The sequence below is a fragment of the Lolium rigidum genome, chromosome 7 (genome assembly GCF_022539505.1).
Source record: "Lolium rigidum isolate FL_2022 chromosome 7, APGP_CSIRO_Lrig_0.1, whole genome shotgun sequence".
NCBI lineage: Eukaryota > Viridiplantae > Streptophyta > Magnoliopsida > Poales > Poaceae > Lolium > Lolium rigidum.
In genome coordinates, this window is record NC_061514.1 from 290,747,848 (window position 1) to 290,767,105 (window position 19,258).

The 19,258-nt window shown below is 44.4% G+C and overlaps 1 protein-coding gene and 2 long non-coding RNA genes across 8 annotated transcripts; 2 read left to right on the forward strand and 1 right to left on the reverse strand.

Annotated features, from left to right (window-relative positions):
- The first annotated feature begins 2,161 nt into the window (after positions 1-2,161).
- On the forward strand, positions 2,162-2,840 carry LOC124669932 (phylloplanin-like). The gene is made up of 2 exons (XM_047206464.1): positions 2,162-2,327; positions 2,406-2,840. The coding sequence occupies exons 1-2, from the start codon at positions 2,162-2,164 to the stop codon at positions 2,675-2,677; spliced, it is 438 nt and encodes a 145-aa protein (XP_047062420.1). The 3' UTR covers positions 2,678-2,840.
- A 5,741-nt stretch (positions 2,841-8,581) lies between these two features.
- LOC124669138 lies at positions 8,582-13,736 on the reverse strand. Of its 5 annotated transcripts, XR_006992027.1 has the most exons (5): positions 13,510-13,736; positions 11,544-11,656; positions 10,210-10,391; positions 10,005-10,065; positions 8,582-8,865 (listed from the first exon to the last, which is right to left on the reverse strand). It is a non-coding gene; the product is annotated as an uncharacterized LOC124669138 (long non-coding RNA). The 5 variants fall into 5 exon arrangements; XR_006992025.1 differs by having other exon boundaries at positions 10,287-11,656; XR_006992026.1 differs by having other exon boundaries at positions 8,582-8,877; positions 10,287-11,656.
- A 2,014-nt stretch (positions 13,737-15,750) lies between these two features.
- Positions 15,751-19,258, forward strand: LOC124669137. Of its 2 annotated transcripts, XR_006992022.1 has the most exons (4): positions 15,751-15,877; positions 15,984-16,028; positions 17,574-17,742; positions 17,849-19,258. It is a non-coding gene; the product is annotated as an uncharacterized LOC124669137 (long non-coding RNA). The 2 variants fall into 2 exon arrangements; XR_006992021.1 differs by having other exon boundaries at positions 17,574-19,258.

Sequence of the window (19,258 nt, forward strand, 5' to 3'; positions counted from 1 at the left end):
CCCGTATGGAGTAGCACTTGTCACGGATAGGCTGAGATAGATTGATAGCACAGTGAAGAAAACGTTTGTGGTTTTAGGCATATCCTCGACAACATTTTTGTTCACCGTCACGTGATGAGATAAATGGCCCCTGATTTTTTAAGGAGTAAATTTAGTCCTCTAAAAAATTAGTTGTTTCTATCCAATCCCTTACACTTGACTCATTAAACATAAATTCATACCAGTTAAACATAATTTGTTTTATACAAATTGGACTCAAACTAAAACATTCTACTCGACTTAAACTATTAGGATAACTAAATTACTACCAAACTAGCGAATCTATTCCACCTCGAGGCGCTTGTAGTCCTGCATGTCCTCCCCCAGCTCGCGCGTGGAGGCCACACGGTGTCGACGGAAGCCAACTCCGGACACGCGGGGCTGCCCAATGGGATGTTCACCGCGCATTGGAGCCATGGAGGCACATTGACTAGAGTGGAAGGTTCCAATCCAAATCCTCTTGTGGGTGGTGCGGTCGGTGATCTCCTCAACCCACATCCCCCATGCCCGCTGGTGCACGCCGAGGTAGTTCCTCTACGGTGGTGGCAGGTCGGGGAACCACGAGAAGGAGGATAGGCCGCGGCAGGAGGAGCTACCGCCTCCTTGGGATGCGCCATTGCAGGACATCTGCTTGTGGTGTTGATCCACGCTTCGAATCTGCAGAGGGGGGTGGCGGGGGCTGGATCCGGCCATCTGCGGCACCAATGTGAGCCTACGGTAGCGATGGGAGGAACTAGCACGGATTTGGTGGGATTCGGGCCTCGCAGCTGGGGTGGAGGGAGTTTTAGTCGACCGCTCGGTCGATGAGTATAAAAAAGGAACCGAGCGACCAAGGAGTAAAAAAATTGTACTCCTCTAACCGGTTTGAGGGTTCGGCTAGGCGTGGTTTATTGAAGTGAAACAAAATTATTACTCCGTACTTGTTTTAGGGATCAGCTAAAGATGCTTTAAATTTGAACTGTCTATGATGAAGGCACCTACAAACGGTCAATCATATACTGCACGGCAATATATGTGATGCGATGAGAAACGGGTTGTGAAACCCACACGAGCCTGCTCCGGTCGTCCACTGACCGTCGTCATCACCGACTCATTCCCTGGCGGCATATCCGCCTCATAGCCGCACTTCGACATGAGGGGCGCCCCCTCTTGCAGCATCTACCGGGCTATAACTGAAAAAATGCGGAAAATCCAAGAAGCATTGCAAGCTACATCCAGTCTTTGCCTAACCCGTCTGTCTCATTGGCTTGAATTTGTCCAGTGCTAGCCCAACACTTCCATTTCTTCTCCGGCCCAAGACGGTGCGCAATGTTTTGGTGCATTCCTCCGCCCAAATCGACCCCAATCAGCCTAGTAGATCACGAGCATAAACCTGATGCACCAATCATCGAATGGGCACGCCCAGAAAGAACATGTCTGTCCTTCTGAAAAAAAGACATGTCTGTCTGGAATCAATGGGATGAGATTATGAGACTGATACTTTTCTGGCAGAACCGGAGCTTTTGCTCCCTCGTCAGCCAGTTGTAATGATGCGCTACAGCAGATTCCTCATGATACCCAAGATGTACTACTACAACTATATACGTAATCGAGGTAGTCACGAGTGCATTAAGGCGGCGCAAAGTGCCAGTGGAGAGGACACTCGTGTTTGTATATTGGCAGCTCATGACTCCCAAAGTGGGAATATATAAACTCCTCGCACTGGCCATGGTGCCTTGTTGGATAAACAATTGCCGACATGGCAGGACGATCTCCTTATTAGCGCTGTGTTTATCGATCATTTCTGCCTCTTTTCCACAGCACTCGGCGCATGCACTGAAAAGCTTGTATTTGGATGCACTAAGAACGCAACTGCTACCATGCAGGTCGGTTTCAGAAGGATCTTTAGTCCGTCAGACAAAAAACATAAAGGCGATTTTTGCAAGATTTTTTGCGCACCAAACCTCCTCAGTGACAGTCGATTTTCAAGACTAAAGCGAAGTAATTAAGTTAACTAGGGTTGAAATGTATGCGCCTGGGTAATTATTCCCCTTCCCGTGTCTATAAATAGGCTATCCTTGTACAGAAGCAAGCTGTCACAGGAGCCAAATCTGAGGTGAGCTCTGACGCGCACTCCGAACCAATGGCATCCAAGCCCACTCTCCTCGCACTCTCTGCAGCCATGATCGTGGCGGCGGCGTGCCTTCTCGGCGCCGCGGAGGCGAAGCTCGGCAGGCTCTTCGTCACCGGCGTCGTGCCGTGCAGCACCGGCAGCCTCATCGACATCGCCACCTCCCCCGCGTTCCCAAGCACGTGCATGCACTTTGCTGAATCTTGGTGACGGTGACAAACACGGCTAACTAATCGAGATGTTCTGATCTGTGCAGACGCGGAGGTGGAGCTGCGGTGCGCGGGGAAGGTGGTGGCGGGCGCGACGACGAACATCAACGGGTCGTTCACGATGGAGGCGGACCTGACGAGCGCGCTGGCGGCGTTCATCGGAAGGTGCTCGCTGGTGGTGGACACCCCGCTCATCAAGTGCGACGCCCAGCTGCCGCCGGTGGGGAAGCTCGTGTCCTACCTGCAGGGCCCGCTCACCAGGCTGCTCGGCGGTATCTTCCACCTCTTCCCCGCCGGCTTCTCCTTCCACGGCCGATGAAACTTGGCAAGTCGAAAGATCTACAGAGATCTTGTTAATTACCTCGTGTCGACCCTTTAATTTGCATGGAGATGAAATGTACTGTATGTCTGTATGATAAGTTGCAGGAGCTGCAAACTGTTGGTATAACCGCATAAGGTTGAAATGACTGCTAGTTCGCTAAGTTGAGCAGCTAGATATGATAACTTTTATTTCGCACATCCGTGTACTAATTAGAGTTCTTGTTAGGGCCATCTAAACTGCCCTTTTGAGAATTAAACTGCCCTTGACTCGGCCGCCCATAGTAATACAGGACTGTATACAATCGTAGTGCCTCCGAGAAATGCTCTTATCCCGTGCACAGGAGGTCACGTGCATGCGCATGAAATCGTGCACGGGACAATCTATGGGTTCGCCTCCCAAAGTAGCGAGATAGTGCAAAGCACTTCTAATGATGACGGTTCTCCCTCGTCTTGCTTGCAAAAGAATCATCTAAGATTAGTTTGCCAGAATCGTTAATGGTGTAATTTTTTCGATAAAGGGAATATATTAATATCAGATGATAGCCTCTGCAACAATGCAATGTTCTAATAACATTACGGATGCACACAACCAAAAAAAGAAAAAAAAACTAAGAAATAAAAGTCCCGCTACAGTATCCTAGCCCTAGCAACAGTAATACATCCACCACCAAGACAACACCTGAAATTCAGACTCTTCAAAAGCAACGCCTCCAAGAAGGGAACAGTGCACCCGCGTTGTCATCGCCCGATCAAAGATCTTACGTTTTCACCCTGAAGATGGTCTCCACTCTCAAAACAATGCCTTCAACAAGGACATTGCCAGGCACAACCAGTTAAGGCCAGACCTTGGGTTTTCACCCTGAAAGGTAAGACTCCAAATTTCACAAGTGTTGTCGCCCCCACTTTCATACCATTGTTGCAAAGCCCGGAACACCAAGCAAGCCCCTCAACGGCGCAAAGACTTGACCCTCCATTAACTAGTCCTTGAAATCCGGCCTTCATGATATTCTCTTCTTCCGACTACCACTGATCCATTAACACAGAAAAGAGCTTCGCGCAGCACCCTCCAAAACCAAACGGTCGGAATAAAAGCATGGGCGCGCACGACCGAATACCACCGATCCAGTAAACTCCATGCAATAGAAGCACTGTTACATTCGCCGGTGACGCCTTCCGGAACTCAACACTCTGGCCAAATCATGAAGGGCAGGCCTCCGGTAGGTCTTCATCTTCGCCCAAGAGAGACCCTAGGACCACCGCCTTTATTCAGGTCGGGCCCCCACGCCGGCAACCATCCTAGGCTGGCCAAGGTTGCCGGCCGGAGACGAAGTCCGGAGACGCCGCACCCGCCGGGGCAACGCCGCAGACCCATAGCCAGCCCTCCATCGCCGGTTGCCAACACCACGGAGAAGGCAAGGAGGAAAGGACCTAGGGTCTGACCCCCTCAAGCCTACCCCAACCCGTACCTCTGTCGCCGGTCAGGCACGCCGCCGGAGGCGCCCACCACCGCTCGCCGGGCCGCGACACCATACGCCCGGAGAACCGCGCGCAAGGTAGCACCCCACCAGATCCTGCCCCGATCTGCCGCCTAGGACACGAGGGATCCGCGAGAAACACTCGCCCGCCCGGCAGCTTCCTCCAGCGGCGGCGGGGGGGGGGGGGAGGCGAGGCCCGAGCGACGCTAGGGTTAGGGGAGGAGGGTTGCCCCCAGATCACCGTTGGCGAGAGCGACGGGGTTTTTTTTTGCCTTACGTACACAATCAAGCTTTTTAAATGGGGAGAATTTCACTTCCCGCCCTCTACACCAACCAGGGGATGCACACATCCATTTTGCATGAGTACTAAGATTTTTAATCTTGGTTAAGATTAAAGCATAGTCCTTAAGATAAATTGCATGAGTGTGAGAATTTGAACTCAGGTGTTGGGTTTATACATCCACTTCTGGTTGAGCTAGGCTCACTTCCCAAATGTATAATGGTGTAATTAAACAAGTAAATCACAACATGTATAATGACCTTCACCTGACACACCGAGAGGTTTCTTGTTTCCTGAATGAGATCCGAAGGTGCGTAATCGATGCATAGTGGTCCTTTTGCAAGGCTAAAGTGCAGGATAAAGGACAAGAAAGGGAGATGCCACTCTGAATCGCTCAGTGTGCCGCCCATGCCTAACTTTAGTTCAACTTTTCAGCATTTGATCTTCACTATGTTGACCGATACATCCACATATATCAATTGTAATACAAAAATGAGCCAGTTGCTACTTGGATAAAAAGTTCACTCTTCTTAAATAAAAGATGGTGACTAAATACATATTTAAATGTCTTCAGAATTTGACCTAGGTGACAATCAATGACATTGGAGGCTGTGGTGGAAAATTTTGCAAGGACTAGGGTGTCGTCAGTACTGAAGAAGGGATGGTGGTTAGTTCTTGTATGAGGCCTAGAGAGTGGGCGTGATTGATCTACTGTTGAATAATATCAGCGATGATAATGAAGAAATTTGTACATACGGAGTCTCCATCCTGAAGACAGTATTTGCAAGTTATCCACTCGATCGCCAGACACAACATGTAGCATGACTATTGTTTTTTCCAGACGATAGGAACTCTATTGTGAGAGATGGCATCATTTGCTGAATTGCTGTTTGTAATGTATGGATTATATATATATATATTTTTCTAGAGCTCTATGCTTATTGTGGACCTCTCTCATACGCTCCAAGTTGAACTTGTATGTCAGTTTGCTAGCATAACGGGCCCTCACATCCTGACCTCTCTTACTGCTTTTTATTGAGACAAAAGAGTATGTACAATATAGCTTTCTTTCAAATGAGATGTACAGTCCTTTTTCGCAAATGAGGCGAAGCCCTGGCCTCTACATAGACTAATACGTTGAGCCATTTATTGCAAAAAATTTAATCATTTGCAAGACCAAAAACATAAAAGATACACACGATCTCTTTTTTTTTTTTTTTTTTTTTGAACAGGGATGGGGTCTAGAAAGACCCCGAATGCTGCATTAATACATAGGCGGTGGGTACAGTTTACAAGCAGGACCCTGAAAGACTAAAAATAGAAAGCAGTCCTGAAATTTTACATAAAGGACCCTGGAAACAGAAAATGAAAAGCAATCCAGTCCTTGGTCCTCTCCACCGACGGCGTGACTCCATTGCTGGTCACCTTCCCATTGCCGGGGACTGACCACTTGGCAATCAGAAGATGAGAAGCTCCAGCCAGAATCACCAGGAAAAGCCTCCACTGTGGAGGTTGAAAGATCGCTGATGAAGCAGCGCTTGGAGTGGCCTCCCCTTAGGCCTGAGATCATGGTGGCAAGCTTGTCCACCATGTAGTAAACTCCAGATTGACGCCCTGCGCCATATTGAGTCGGAAGCCAAACCTGGGCAACCGAGGTTGATCTCCACGAACCTGCAGCATCACGATTTCCATGTAGCTTCACAAATTCACTGCACGGAACATTGGCCCTCCACCCTCTCTTCCCGTCACCACGGCGGCCAGAAGAAGGCGAACACACCGAGTCGGCCAGCAAATCTGAGAAACCAACAGGACAGGCCTTATTTTTGGAGTAGGCCGGAACTCCCTTCCACGCCACTTCCGGCTCCTTCCACAGGAGCACCGCAACGAAAAGGAGAGCAACCGGCCGGCGCCAGATCTGGCCAGAGAGAGCTAGCACCATCCTCCCGGCAGAACGCCGACTACCAGCACAAGGCCGAACTCTAGAACTACGTCTAAAACTACTATATACAGGGTCTCCGGCGTCGCCTCCTAGCCGCCACCAGCCGACCTCGCCGGCGGGGAGGGCATCGGAGTGACCCGGTTCACAAGGGGCGACTCTCAAAACTCTATAGCTGGGCGAGAGAAGAAAGGAGGTCCCAACGTCCACCTCCGATACACACAATCTCCATCAGACAGAAACAGATTACAGATAGCACTAATGCATAGTTAATAATATTTCGAAAGTGCCCGATTGGATAAATCTCATGAGACCATCTCGATTAGGGCGCACCAAGAGTGCCGAAGCTCTCGCACTTTCTTACGATGCAGTGAGAATCAATTATGGAGAAGTCTATAGGAATAACAAATAAACTTGCACTTGCAATCAACATCAATACAACTTCCATAAGTTTATATTACAACACAACTGTCGAGCCATTACTACAGAAAATTATCTGTGCCGGGGACCAGACCCTCGCTCTAAGTTGCTTTGCTACTGATTCTTGCTCATCCCTGTCTGTTGGAAAGACGCCGCCCACCGGACTTGGTATTGTGACCATTGCCTCACAGTTCTTACATGACACTTCATTATCTGTCAAAATAACCGACTTCAAATCTTGAGCTCGATCCATCACGTTTCTTACAAATAACAAGTGCTGCTCCAGTAGGGGCCTAAAACCAGCAAACCGGAACTCTTTCAGTTGCCACTTGTTACAGCTCGTGAACCCAGGCATCTTCCATGAAGGTTTAACTTTTTGAGCACCAAAATACTTTATTCTTTTTTCATTGCCCTCACAGCATGGGTGAAAAAACATCTGCATTCAACCCCCAACACCCAAGTTATAGAAGTATAGTGGGATTCATACCTAAGCCTATTCTATGGTACGGTGGTGTTTCTTAGATTGGAACTTTAATTTGCATATATTCCAACCACAAGTTGAAAAGAATGAGTAGAAGTACCTTGACATCAAATATCTCAACAGATGGAGCAGCTTCTAGGAGATTTAATATCCATAACAGGTCAAATTTCATATAGATGCCATGAATAGACAACTTCTTTAGACCGTTGAATGCAGTGCAGAGTTGTTTTCCTTCCGGTTGTATCCATATCTGATGAACAAAATAAATATAGAAAAAGTAAGAATGAAATTATTTTATGTACATAGAGGCAAGTTAGTTTGCACGAGGATAGTCATTTGCTAAGTAATGGGATGCTTCCTGACAAATGATATCATAAAAATAGAAGGAAATTACTTGGATCAATGAATGGACCAACAAAACCAGAAAAACCCTAGCCCTGATCCAACTTTAAGTTCGAACTTTATGAAATAACACAACCACAATATAACAACTATATACTGAAATTACCTTTTCTCCATGAAAGCATAAGGTTAGAGTATGTATGTTTGTGGCACCACGTAGAACCTGGCTTAAACTGAACTTTTGGTGACGGAGACTTGCAGAACAGTAGAGGCAGATTTCCTTAAGTGATGGGACAGAACCAAAACACAAGGGGAATTCATAATTGACCCAATGCATCCAAAGGAGCCGCTCTAGTTTTGGAAGGCAGTGCACCTCGGCTCTTTTCAATGAGGTCAAGGTTACTTCTAGAACTCTGATATTCGATACAGATCTTCAATACAGAACCGTCCCCGGTGTCACAGTCACTAGTACACGGTACCTATTTAGGGGCACTTGTCCTTGGGGCAGTTTTTAAAGTGCCCCTAAAAACCCTCTATTAGAGGCATTTTGGCCAAAGTGCCTCTAATGCCCTATCTATTGGGGCAGTTTGGATAAGTGCCCCAATAGGTGGCCACCTATTAAGGCAATTTGAAGAAGTGCCCCTGTAAGTAACACCTATTGGGGCAGTTTGAAGAAGTGCCTCAATAAAAGGCAACCTTTTGGGGCAGTTTAAAGAAGTGCTCCAATAGATGGCTACATTTTGAGGCAGTTTGTAGAAGTGCCCCAATAAATGGCTACCTTTTAGAGCAGTTTGGAGAAATGCCTCAAAAAGTAGCCACCTATTAACGCACTTTGAGAATTGCCCAAATAGGTCAACCCATTTAGAGGCATCTTCAGAAGTGCCTCCACATATTGAAGCCAAAATTTATAAAAAACAACAGATTGATTTATGGATGTTCACATAAACAAGAAATTGTACACATAAGCTGAAGCTCATAACACAACTGTCATAGATAGGGGATACTAGGCTTACATAGTGCATACCAAAATACTACTAATAGTCTTTGCATACTACATGATTCAGAACAAGTGCAGTTCAACCATAACTACTAACACTTAGCACTACAGCTTCAACATAATCTATCACTCGAGGGTTTCAAGTTTCATCATGATCAGCCTTAGCCAGGTCCCAAACTCGTCCTTGAATGTAAACATGTAATTTTCACCATCCTTCAGACTGAATGCTTTCACAACTTTTATCCATGATGAAACCTGAAACATGACCTGAAGCAGAGTAAAGACATAAACATGATCAACATAGCTCATTCACGTGTACTTATTATTTGTTGCATGAGAATTCGCCAATTTTTTCACTTGTCAACATAATCCACTAATCAGAATTAAGAATAGTCGGAAAGACAATTATGTAACCATCGTCAGTTTTTGGTATGATAGAAAAAGTGACAACAAATATCCAATAAGCGAGTTCTTAGCAAATTTAAAAATCTCACTAATTAGGCAATTGAACAATCTCAAATGAAACCTGATATTTGGAGCATCTAGTCATTTGACATACACATGAAAAAGATTTTTCTTACTTGTGCTCAATATTCTAGAATCTCGCTATGATTTATTTTGGAAATTTTGTTTCTATTTGGACTATCGCACGTCATTCTTAAGACATAGGGAAATAAATTGACATTTTCTACTAAAATACATGCCCAATAACAAATGAGCCACTTGGATCCCCTAAAACAGAAAAATGCAATGCCGACTTGTCCAAGAAATTGAGCACTACAAAAAGGGATGATTGATTGGTTATTAAGCTCATATTCAGAGTTCTCTATGCTGATCCCGATTATTGGCAAGTTTAAAAATACATGTCAGAATACACAGTAACAAATATTAGAAGTAAAAGGCTATAAAATTACAAATCTCAAAATCTAGTACAATTCATGCTATAAAAGGTTTAAATAGGTTGTTACATATTTCTTTACAACTCTGACAACCTCGAATTGATAATCTCCTGGATCACCCTTTCTTGAAGTATCTACACAAATCTTGTTCTATGGAAAACATATGAGCCATTTCTTCAAAATCAAGAAAAAGTGGGGGATTGATTGCAATTTTCAATTTATCATTTGTATAATCTGAATCATTGTCCGCATACCAACATTAATGTTCCACACACCCATGGGAATTCATTTAGCAAGATAAATTGACACAAATATCTAGAAGAGCATAACTCTGGAACACTCCACGCATCTGACCCTATTACTTAAAGCAAGGAAATCAATTGCTAAGAGATCATTGACACACACCTGATTATGAACATAGTTCTACAAGTAAATTAAAAAATAGAGTAGTGGATTAACAAACTTAGCTGTGCACATATGGTAACATAAATTTACCTGTTATATCCTCATCTCTGTTGCATGTTGTCTTGCTCCTCCCGGACGAAGTTTATGAGAACTATAAACGAAGCATAACCAGCGAGCAAACAGTCAAGAACCTATTCGCACTGGTAAGAGAAAAAAATCCGTTTTTGTTTGTCATAATGATGTAATTTCAGCAAAGTATTATTTACTGGTAGGCAATAATATAACATCTCAAAACCTGATGTTAGAGAAGACAAGGTCAATCCCCATGAGAAGAAGATACGGCCGTAACAGTGAAGGTGTTGAAGTCCTCACCCTTAGTGCCAATTCTTCTGCATGTCCTCCTTTAGGGGCAGACGGAGATTCATCCCCGATGTTAGGCTTGTCGTTCATCAGCTATAACATTAACGAATAGCGACCCTGCACAAGATGCACATGAGCTTGGTTCCCCTTCTCATTTTCATATATGTCGATATTCACTAATATAAGACACATTACATTCCATGACATTGCGTAGCAAATGTGATGGCAGCCTAAGAAATGGATCCAAAGTTGCAGAGGCATGCACCTGGGATGCGAGCACACAAATAAGAAATTCCCCTTATATATAACCTACATTAACTGGCATTTGTGGCAGCCATATCGTAGGTCACAAACAGGACCATAACACGTGAGATTGTACAGATTACCAATATCATATAGAGCAGTGCAACGGGGAGGTGGGGAAGGCCTGAGGTGTCGCTCGTCCTCCATTCCATGCGCCAGCTCCATGAACGCATTCACGACCACCGTCAGCGGCGTCTCCATCCATGATGTGCCCCCACCAAGGACCCCGCCGCGTCATGCGTCGGGTCTGCATGCGGTCCATCGCGAACAAAGACCACACCATCTCCTCGAGCGTGTGGTGCGCGCAGCTCGTCAACCTCTAGGGAGGAGACGACCTTGGCGGGCGTCGCGGCTGACGATGATGCGTATCGTGTGGGTGCAAGAGCTTGGCTTGAGCGGGGTGGATACATGTCGGGAATGTTGCGCTCGCCGCGGCTGTCTATCGCCATCCGCCCATCCCCCTCCTCCGACCCTTTAGCCTTTGTCACAAGTCACAACACAGTGCACACGTGAAGGAAGGGGGCATCGGGAAAACAATCCCATCAGGTGCCCATGAGTTGTGCTCATCAATATGATTTTATTCCGAGAATGACAAGGTAATAAGGAAACTGCTGATTTGATTGTCTGCAAATTGATAGGAAAGAAAATTGATTCCCGTGACTTGTGCTCATCAATTTGATTTTATTCCGAGAATAACAAGGCAATAAGGAAAGTGTTGTTGATTGTCTGCAAATTAATAGATCCGGCATTAACGCTATCAACCAGGAGGGGGACGAAGTACTAAGAAATCCATCGGACGGTCCAACATGGTTAAAGTTGAGGGGGGTGTTGTTGTACGGCCTTGATTCTTCTAATGTTTAACATCAAACATTTTTGATGACGTACGGACTCGAATATAATAGTAAATATATACATATATATACTCGATTTTTTTTGCCAAAAATCAAGGTAGGGCAAGTGCCATACCTTGCCCAAAGGGGAGCTCCGCCCATGCTTGTGGGTGTACTACCTACCTTGAAGGGTATACTAAATGTGCTTGTAGGTATATTCTGACCACTCGAGATTTGCACTTAGCTGTCCTGTATGTAGATGAACAAAAAAAATCTTAGAAAAATAAGGTACAAATTGGTGTAAATACCATTCCACTAAGCGTATTGAACATGTAAGAGGCAGTAAGGTATATATTTTTCACATCAAGGTAGCTGGAACCAAAAAAGTCTGAATGTTTCGAATTACAAACAGAAATAGCTGGACATTTCACAGCAAGAGTAAAATGACAATAGAAATCCTAATGTTTTAATGATGCCGGCTATGCATAAAACGGAAGACAATGCAACTGTAGGAAAAAAGATGCACAAGCACCGATCAACTTTTGGTACACATTAGATAAACATAACCATAATTAATATTAATAACATGTATGCATGAGAAGGTACTGATCTGACTTTGAGGGGAAGTCTTAGCATGCGGCCTACGACTGTGATAGTGGCAGAGCTCATGGAACACCATGGACTAGTAAGAGTGATTGAGCACATTATGCAACTCCCGCATGAGAGGAAGATGGTGACAGTGGTGCTACTATGGTGTTGGTGGACAAAGCATAGTAAAGAGAACCACAATGAGAAACAATTATCGGCAGCCGAGTTCCAATTCCTCATCAAAAGGCATACATATGAATGGGAGCAGTTTTTCAAGCCCAAGTCACAATCTGATCCTAGACCCATCCCTCGTTGGACAACTCCATGAGAAAACTTCATCATGTTAAACACGGATGGAACTTTTCTGCGAGTGCAACCTTATGGGGGGATGGGGTGCTGTTGCCTGGGATAACATGGGTGGTTTCTGCTTCGGCTGGAAAAACGATGAACGCTAGTGATGCGCTACACTCGGAAGATATTGGTCTGCAGAATGGCTTACTACTAGCTGATCGGATGGGCATTGGACACATAGTAATCTCCACAGACTCCCAAATACTGAAGCAAGCAATCGTATCCTCCTCACATGATCAAGATCGATTGGGCAGCTGTTTCTGGACATCAAGTTTCACCTAGCTACTGAATTCATAGACTTTAGTGTTGAGTTCTGCCCCACGCATGTAATAAGCATGATCATGTTTTACCAGCAACGGGTATGTCCATGGATCAGAACAATCATACCCAGATGATGTAACCCGTCTTGTGGCCAGCGTCATAGTCGTGTCTTAAAGGATGCATGCGTTCTTGTCAAAGAATAAGTGGCGGAGCTAGCTCAATCTTTGAGCCTGGGAAAGATGAAGGCATGGCCGTATTGACCATAGTTTTCCTAACAAACGAGTACTTAAGATAGATATTTCCGTAAAGCATCAAAGGAGTTCTGGCGCTGGAGCCCAGGCCGCCACCCGGGCATGCCATGCGGTAGCTCCGCCACTGGACTGTGATACCCTAATTAGGAACTCATAGGAAATTTGGACTACGATGCAGTCACACAGAAGACTTCAGGTGGCAGCAAGTTAAGTGTGTATGCTGCCTAATCCGTTTGCAATGTAATCGTGCATAAGCCCCACTCAAAATTTATGCCAAGTTGAGCCCTTCATCCATCAAACAATGGAATTAGATCTTCTGAACTAAATAATAAGGTCTAACATTTTATCTAGTAGCTGGGCTACATTTAACCTACACCAAAACACATCGATTTCAGTGAACTCACCTGTAGCAGAAATGGCAATCGACGTTACTATATAAAAAATGTTACTCTTGCAAACATTTTTTCCAGCACATAGCACACAATTATTGCAGTGAGAAATCAATATGAGATAGCTGCCAAAGAAATTTGCAACAAATAAAATTAAGTTAGTGTTGTAGATGCAATGAGCAGAGAACAAAATTCACCTCAAAGCCTGGGCATATGATATCAGTATTAAGGGGCAAGCAAGAGCACTAAGAAACATTCTTACCAGCGACCTCTATTGAGCTGGTTGGTGGCCGAAGCGAAGGTATGTTGGGTCTTGCCAGAGCGGATACAGTTCGGTCGCGGTGTGTGCCTGTTCGGTGGCGGAGCCGGTGCCTCCGGCCCTCATCCTCCTTTACCCGCGGTGGAGGAGGTTAGGAGCAGTGATGTGGAGCTACGGTGCCGGAGCAAGCCAGGGCCGATCGGAGATGCGGCGAAGGCGAGCTAGGGTTCACCGGGTTGAGCGCGCGAGCTCGCGGTGGAGAGAGAGATATATGAGGAGGAGGCCGAGTAGATCAGGGGAAGACGAGAAGCGGCGCCGGAGTTGACCGGGGACCGGCCAGTATCACAGGGCGGCGACGGCATCGTGGCAGAGGACGGGGGTCGCCACGGGAGTTTTTATTTAGGGAGTTCGTCAATCGTAAGCAGTGAGCGAAAAGAGAGATGAGAGGGAGAGCCTGGGCCGAGCTAAAGTGGGCTGGCCCATGGGGCCAAAATGACCAGGACCCTACGTAATATTAAGATTAAGGAAAAAATTAAGGTTACTCAAAAAAAAGGAAAAAAAATAGGCCCCACGCGCACATCTCTGTCTCTCGACTCGAGTCTCGCCCCATTATCATCTCTCTCCATGCTCCACGAACCGAACGCCGGCACGCCGCCACGCCGCCGCCGCCGCCGCCTTCGTGATTCCGGCCAGCTCCGTCCTCCTCCCATGCTGCAGCTCGCTGGCGTGGCAACACGTCGGTCTCCGCCGCAGATTCTCTACCGCCGCGACGCCGTTCCACCTCCGCGCGCGTCGTCACGGCTAACCCTAACCCCTTCGCCTCCAACGCATCTTCCCGCTCCGCGCGCCCTCCCGCTCCTCCTCGCTCTCCCTCCTCACCATCTCCTCCTTCCCGGAGAGCGAACCGATCCCCGCCCCGGATCCCACCTTCCTCCAGGAGGTCATCGACTCCCTCACGGACAAGTACAACTGGGAGCCCGACGCCGAGGTCCGGGTCTGGCCGCTCGACGCCGAGGGCGCGCTCGTCGGCGCCGTGCAGCGCTACGAGTTCCGCGCCCGTGCGGGGGACTCCGTGGGCGTCGCGCGGGTCTCCGACGAAACCGTGGACTGGTCCCACCCCGGCGACGGCGAGCCGGCCGTGGAGGAGGTGTCTGGGCCCGACGGGATCGACGTCGTCCCCGACAACGGCGCCCTGGGGTTCGTCTCGGGCGTGAGGGACCTGGACCTCGTGGGGCCGTTCCAGGTGGTGGTTGCTAACGGGGGCCTCGGAGAGCTCCAGTTGCCGTGGGTGAGTGCGGTTGAATTTTAGGCTTGCCGTTGCGTCAGATTTTAATTCCGGTTGCTTGCATCCTAAGGGTTTCGGATACAACTAAAGTTGGGTCACTTCTAAGATGAAAGCGATTTCTATACTTTAGTTGGTGCATGATATAGCGGCTGCCTATTTCTTCCCCTTTCAGTTTTCTTCTGTTGCATTGAATTGATTGGACTTGCACTCAACTTCTCAATGTTCTACAATAACTTCTCAATGTGTTAATTTTTGTTATTTAAACTGGCTTTACCTGAATGCGGATTTTCAAGACAGTAATATCATTTGATCTCCGTCAGAATTGACGAATAGGCGTGCCAGATTTTCTTATGTTTGATCATTGTAAGAATTATATGTGGGATGAACACTAAACAGTGACTGCTACTAACATGGTCTGAACAATTTTGTCTCTCTTTTTCCTGACCCAACTATGTAAGAACTAAGCGAACCACTCAAACATGATTAATTGCACTGGAAATGGGTATCTGGGTATCTGATGGATGCCACATTCCGGCTACACCTAGAATGATTTATTCTGAACCCAGAATTCAAAATATATGATATGCTTCTGATAGACAGACCAAGTAATTTCAGTCATCTAAAATTTGAATTTGCCATCTCTATAAAGTTCAGCAAGGTTTTACTGTCCCAGATTAGTTTATGTGCTGATTGGAAAACGGTAAGAAGAGATATTAGTTTTTGTGCATTCAATGCTATATTGCCACTCCACACGTGAATGAACTGAAGAAGTTAACTGCTTTACTCAGTGAGAATGTACTCAGTCATTAAAAGTGCATTGTTATATCAAAAGCCAATGGTTCAATAACTAACTCACTACTCTTATTGTTGACTACCGGTTGGCAAACTCTAAGTGTGTATGCATTCCTTAAGTAAAACTCTGGAAATAACTCAACCATTCTCCTCTTTACAGAACTCTGTTGTGTATTCTTTTTCATCACTGGAAGCCTGAAGGGCATAATTTTCTTATTTCTGAAGAATTCAAACAAGGGAGTTATGCTCGTTCCTTTGAAAATGGGACCCCCTAATTCCACAGTGCCACAATCTGTAAGTCACTAAGTTAGCTCTTTCATTTTGTTTTTCTAGTTTTTAATGAAATTCTCAAGAATTTTCTTACATGATAAATTAAATCTATCTAATGTCTGATATTTAGGTATTTAGATCATCTGTTGATCCAACAAAGGAGAAGTCCTCCAAGGTATCCTCTATGTAACCTTTAAAAATACTATCTATTTGATATCATCTGCGCCCTGAAGTAAAAAAAAGCCTGCAATTTGCAAGAACAACTGATTAATTGCATATTGTAATGTTGGAATTATGCTATATGCCTCTTACTTGGACCTTGCAGTAACTGAATAATTTATATTTATGGATCCTAGTTTTGATTGTTCAGAAATTTTGAGATTAATCATAGATAATGTTGGTCTAGACACTCGGAAGATGATCTAAAATCTTCTGGAAGCGTATACTAACTTGCAACCTGAAAGAGTTTCTGAATCTTTCTTGTTCTGTAGCATGACCTATCAATGATAAATAACCATTCATGAAATAAATAAAAAATCCTTTGTGCCCCCGGCAGTCTGTACCACCCTGCCCTGGTATCATCAGGTGGCTCTAACGACTGTGATCTTGTTGCGGTGATAAATGAGTGAGGTTCATTACCACCATTATAACTTTATGATATAGGTGACGCCTTCCTGAGACTTAGTCTTAACTCTTAAATAATGGACCTATGACTTGTTTCTCTATCAAATTGGGAATCTAAAAACTGCTTAGCAATACTACTAGTAAACCCCATAGTATCTAGAAAAAAAGAGGCATGCCAACTTTCATATGAAGCATTCTTTATTCTACTTCCATGAATTTGGTGCCTCTAGGATACCTGATTAACCCTCACACAAGATGAATTTACAATTTACATGAGTTACCTATTTCTTGGAAACTTTCCACTGCTTGGGCCATATAGGGATTTGTAGCACATATGAAAACAAAATTGTATGGCCTTGATGTATGTAGCACTAAAAAGTTCTGACAACAGAAAACCGAATTGCATGATCTCTTAGTTGGCACTTGTATCTCTTAGTTCTGACAATTGAAGTTCTATGTTTTGATAAAATGTACTTCCGTTAGTATAAAAAGTGGTTTCTCTTTCATACTGCATTTTCTGAATCTAGCTTAGATGTTACCTAATTAACCTCAATAACCAAAAGTTGGCCATTGTGGATTTTCGGTGATGTTCTTTCGGATAGGAGATAAAAAAAAGTAGCCATCTCTATATATTCAGTTATTTGGCTCATTTGTAGTGAATTTCGTATTGTTCCTTGTGCACTCGTATCGGTTATATATTCCTTTCAACTTCAGGTTTAGCATGGTTTATCCCAGAATTGGTTCTATTTCATCCTTTCATGGTTCAAATGCCACTCTGATCATATATATTGTAAATATTCATCTTTGATTAAGCTTTACAATTTAGAGTTTTCATTTGTTCTGAATAGAACAATGTTTGATGCAATTTACATTGGTCACATGCAAGTATCATTTGATTAATACTTGGAGTGTTACATGCCTCTGGTAAATATTTGTGTATCTCAAGATGTACTTTTTTGTTCTTACTTATGCTATAACTGTAGCTGCTAATATTTTTGTCATCCTGTTATCTGTCAATAATTTATGGTATTCTCCAGACTGTTTATTATTTCTAGCATATCTTACGATATTTATCATGGTGTACTTGTGCTTCTAGGGCCTTGAGATATGTTACGACAAAGCTGTTGAATCGGGTATTTGCTTCGGTCCCGAAAGATGTGAGATGTCATGAAGAACTTTTTGAGAAGATGTCTTTGCTACAACAGTTTATACGTCCTGAAAGCTTGGATATAAAACCAGAATATCAGAATGAAACGCAATGGCTGGTATGAAACTAACTTCCCCTCTTTATCTCAGAATTTTGTATTTCAGTAGAGATTCCTTTTTTTAGTTATTTTAGAGATTTCTCACCAACTATTGTAACTCATGAAGGTGGAATTTAAGTTGACGTTGCTTGGATAAATGTGGCTAGGCCAAGTCTTTCTTCGGTATCAGGAATGATTCTAGTATTCATCATGGCATGCTGCTGTTTTTTTAGCGAGGTATCAAATCTTAGTATGATGCACCAAGCAAATGGACACTCTCCTTTTGGTGCGATTTATGATTGTATTTTGTCTTTTCAGTATTTAAAAATGGCTCATCCACAGAAACATATGGCAGGCATCATAAAAAGATAATAACGTTCATTGTGTTTCCTGTACTAGTTTATAGGTGGCGACCTGTACAACACTAGGTTTTTTCAGCAGCATCTGCATACTTGGTCGAGCATCATTGTGATTGTGCACTATAATCACTTCATCATTTTAATCCTCCTTTGTCAAGTCTGATTATTTACATCAAAACTGAACCACGCTTTTAATTACCATGCTCCTGCATGACAGATCCACGATGCTACTGTATGCATGTACAATGCTTTCTGGTACGGATTTGTTGCTCATGGTGCTGCGCTGCAGCAACCGCCGTCTGCTGGCTACGCCCCACCTATCCAGATCCATCTGTGGCCGTTGTTGTGACGGTATGCCCGCTTTTCTCCCTCTCTACCTTATTGCTCTCTGCCCCCACATTTCTCCATTTTTTTCTCGCTAACCGACCCTCTTTGTATTATCTGAATGTTGTTGTGTAGTGGTGCACACATGTTAAATGGGGACACAAGTAAACAGTGAAAATAGTGTCATATGACTTCTGAAACAATTTGAGTACTGGACACCATGATACATGTTTTGTTGCTCAGCATTCACCAGTTAATACTAGTCCATATGTGTATACCGTTATCTTCTGATTTTCTAGGGTTTAGGAGTTTGACTCGTTTCTTCTCGTACCCCTGCATGAATTGATATTCTTGTGCTTTAGTAACTTCTACTATATATGCTTTACAACTAAGAACATCCTGTAAAATGTGAAACAGTTGTATGTATATTTTAACCAAGCACATCAGACTCACTAATAATAATGATGTTGTATAGTTGCTGCTCTGCATAGTTTAGTTAAATTGCATATTTTATCTTGCTAATCCTCCCTGTTTCTTTTATAAGTTAGCTCAGACTGGGTTCAGCTTGTTGAAGTCTGACCATCAAATTTGGAGGTAATGTATCATGTTTATTGATGTCTGTTTAGATTTCATTTGCTGTCTAGTTTGGAAACATAATTGTGAACATGGTATGCATATTATCTTTGAATGCCAAGTTCTTTGCCCTTCAAGTAAGTTGTCACCTAACCGTCACCTAAACGAGCTATTTCGAAATATATTTGTTGCTGATTGTGGGGGTGGCAGGCGGAAACTACACGAATATGAAAATTAAATCATGCAAGCTTGAATCCTATAATTTGATGATACTGCTTTGT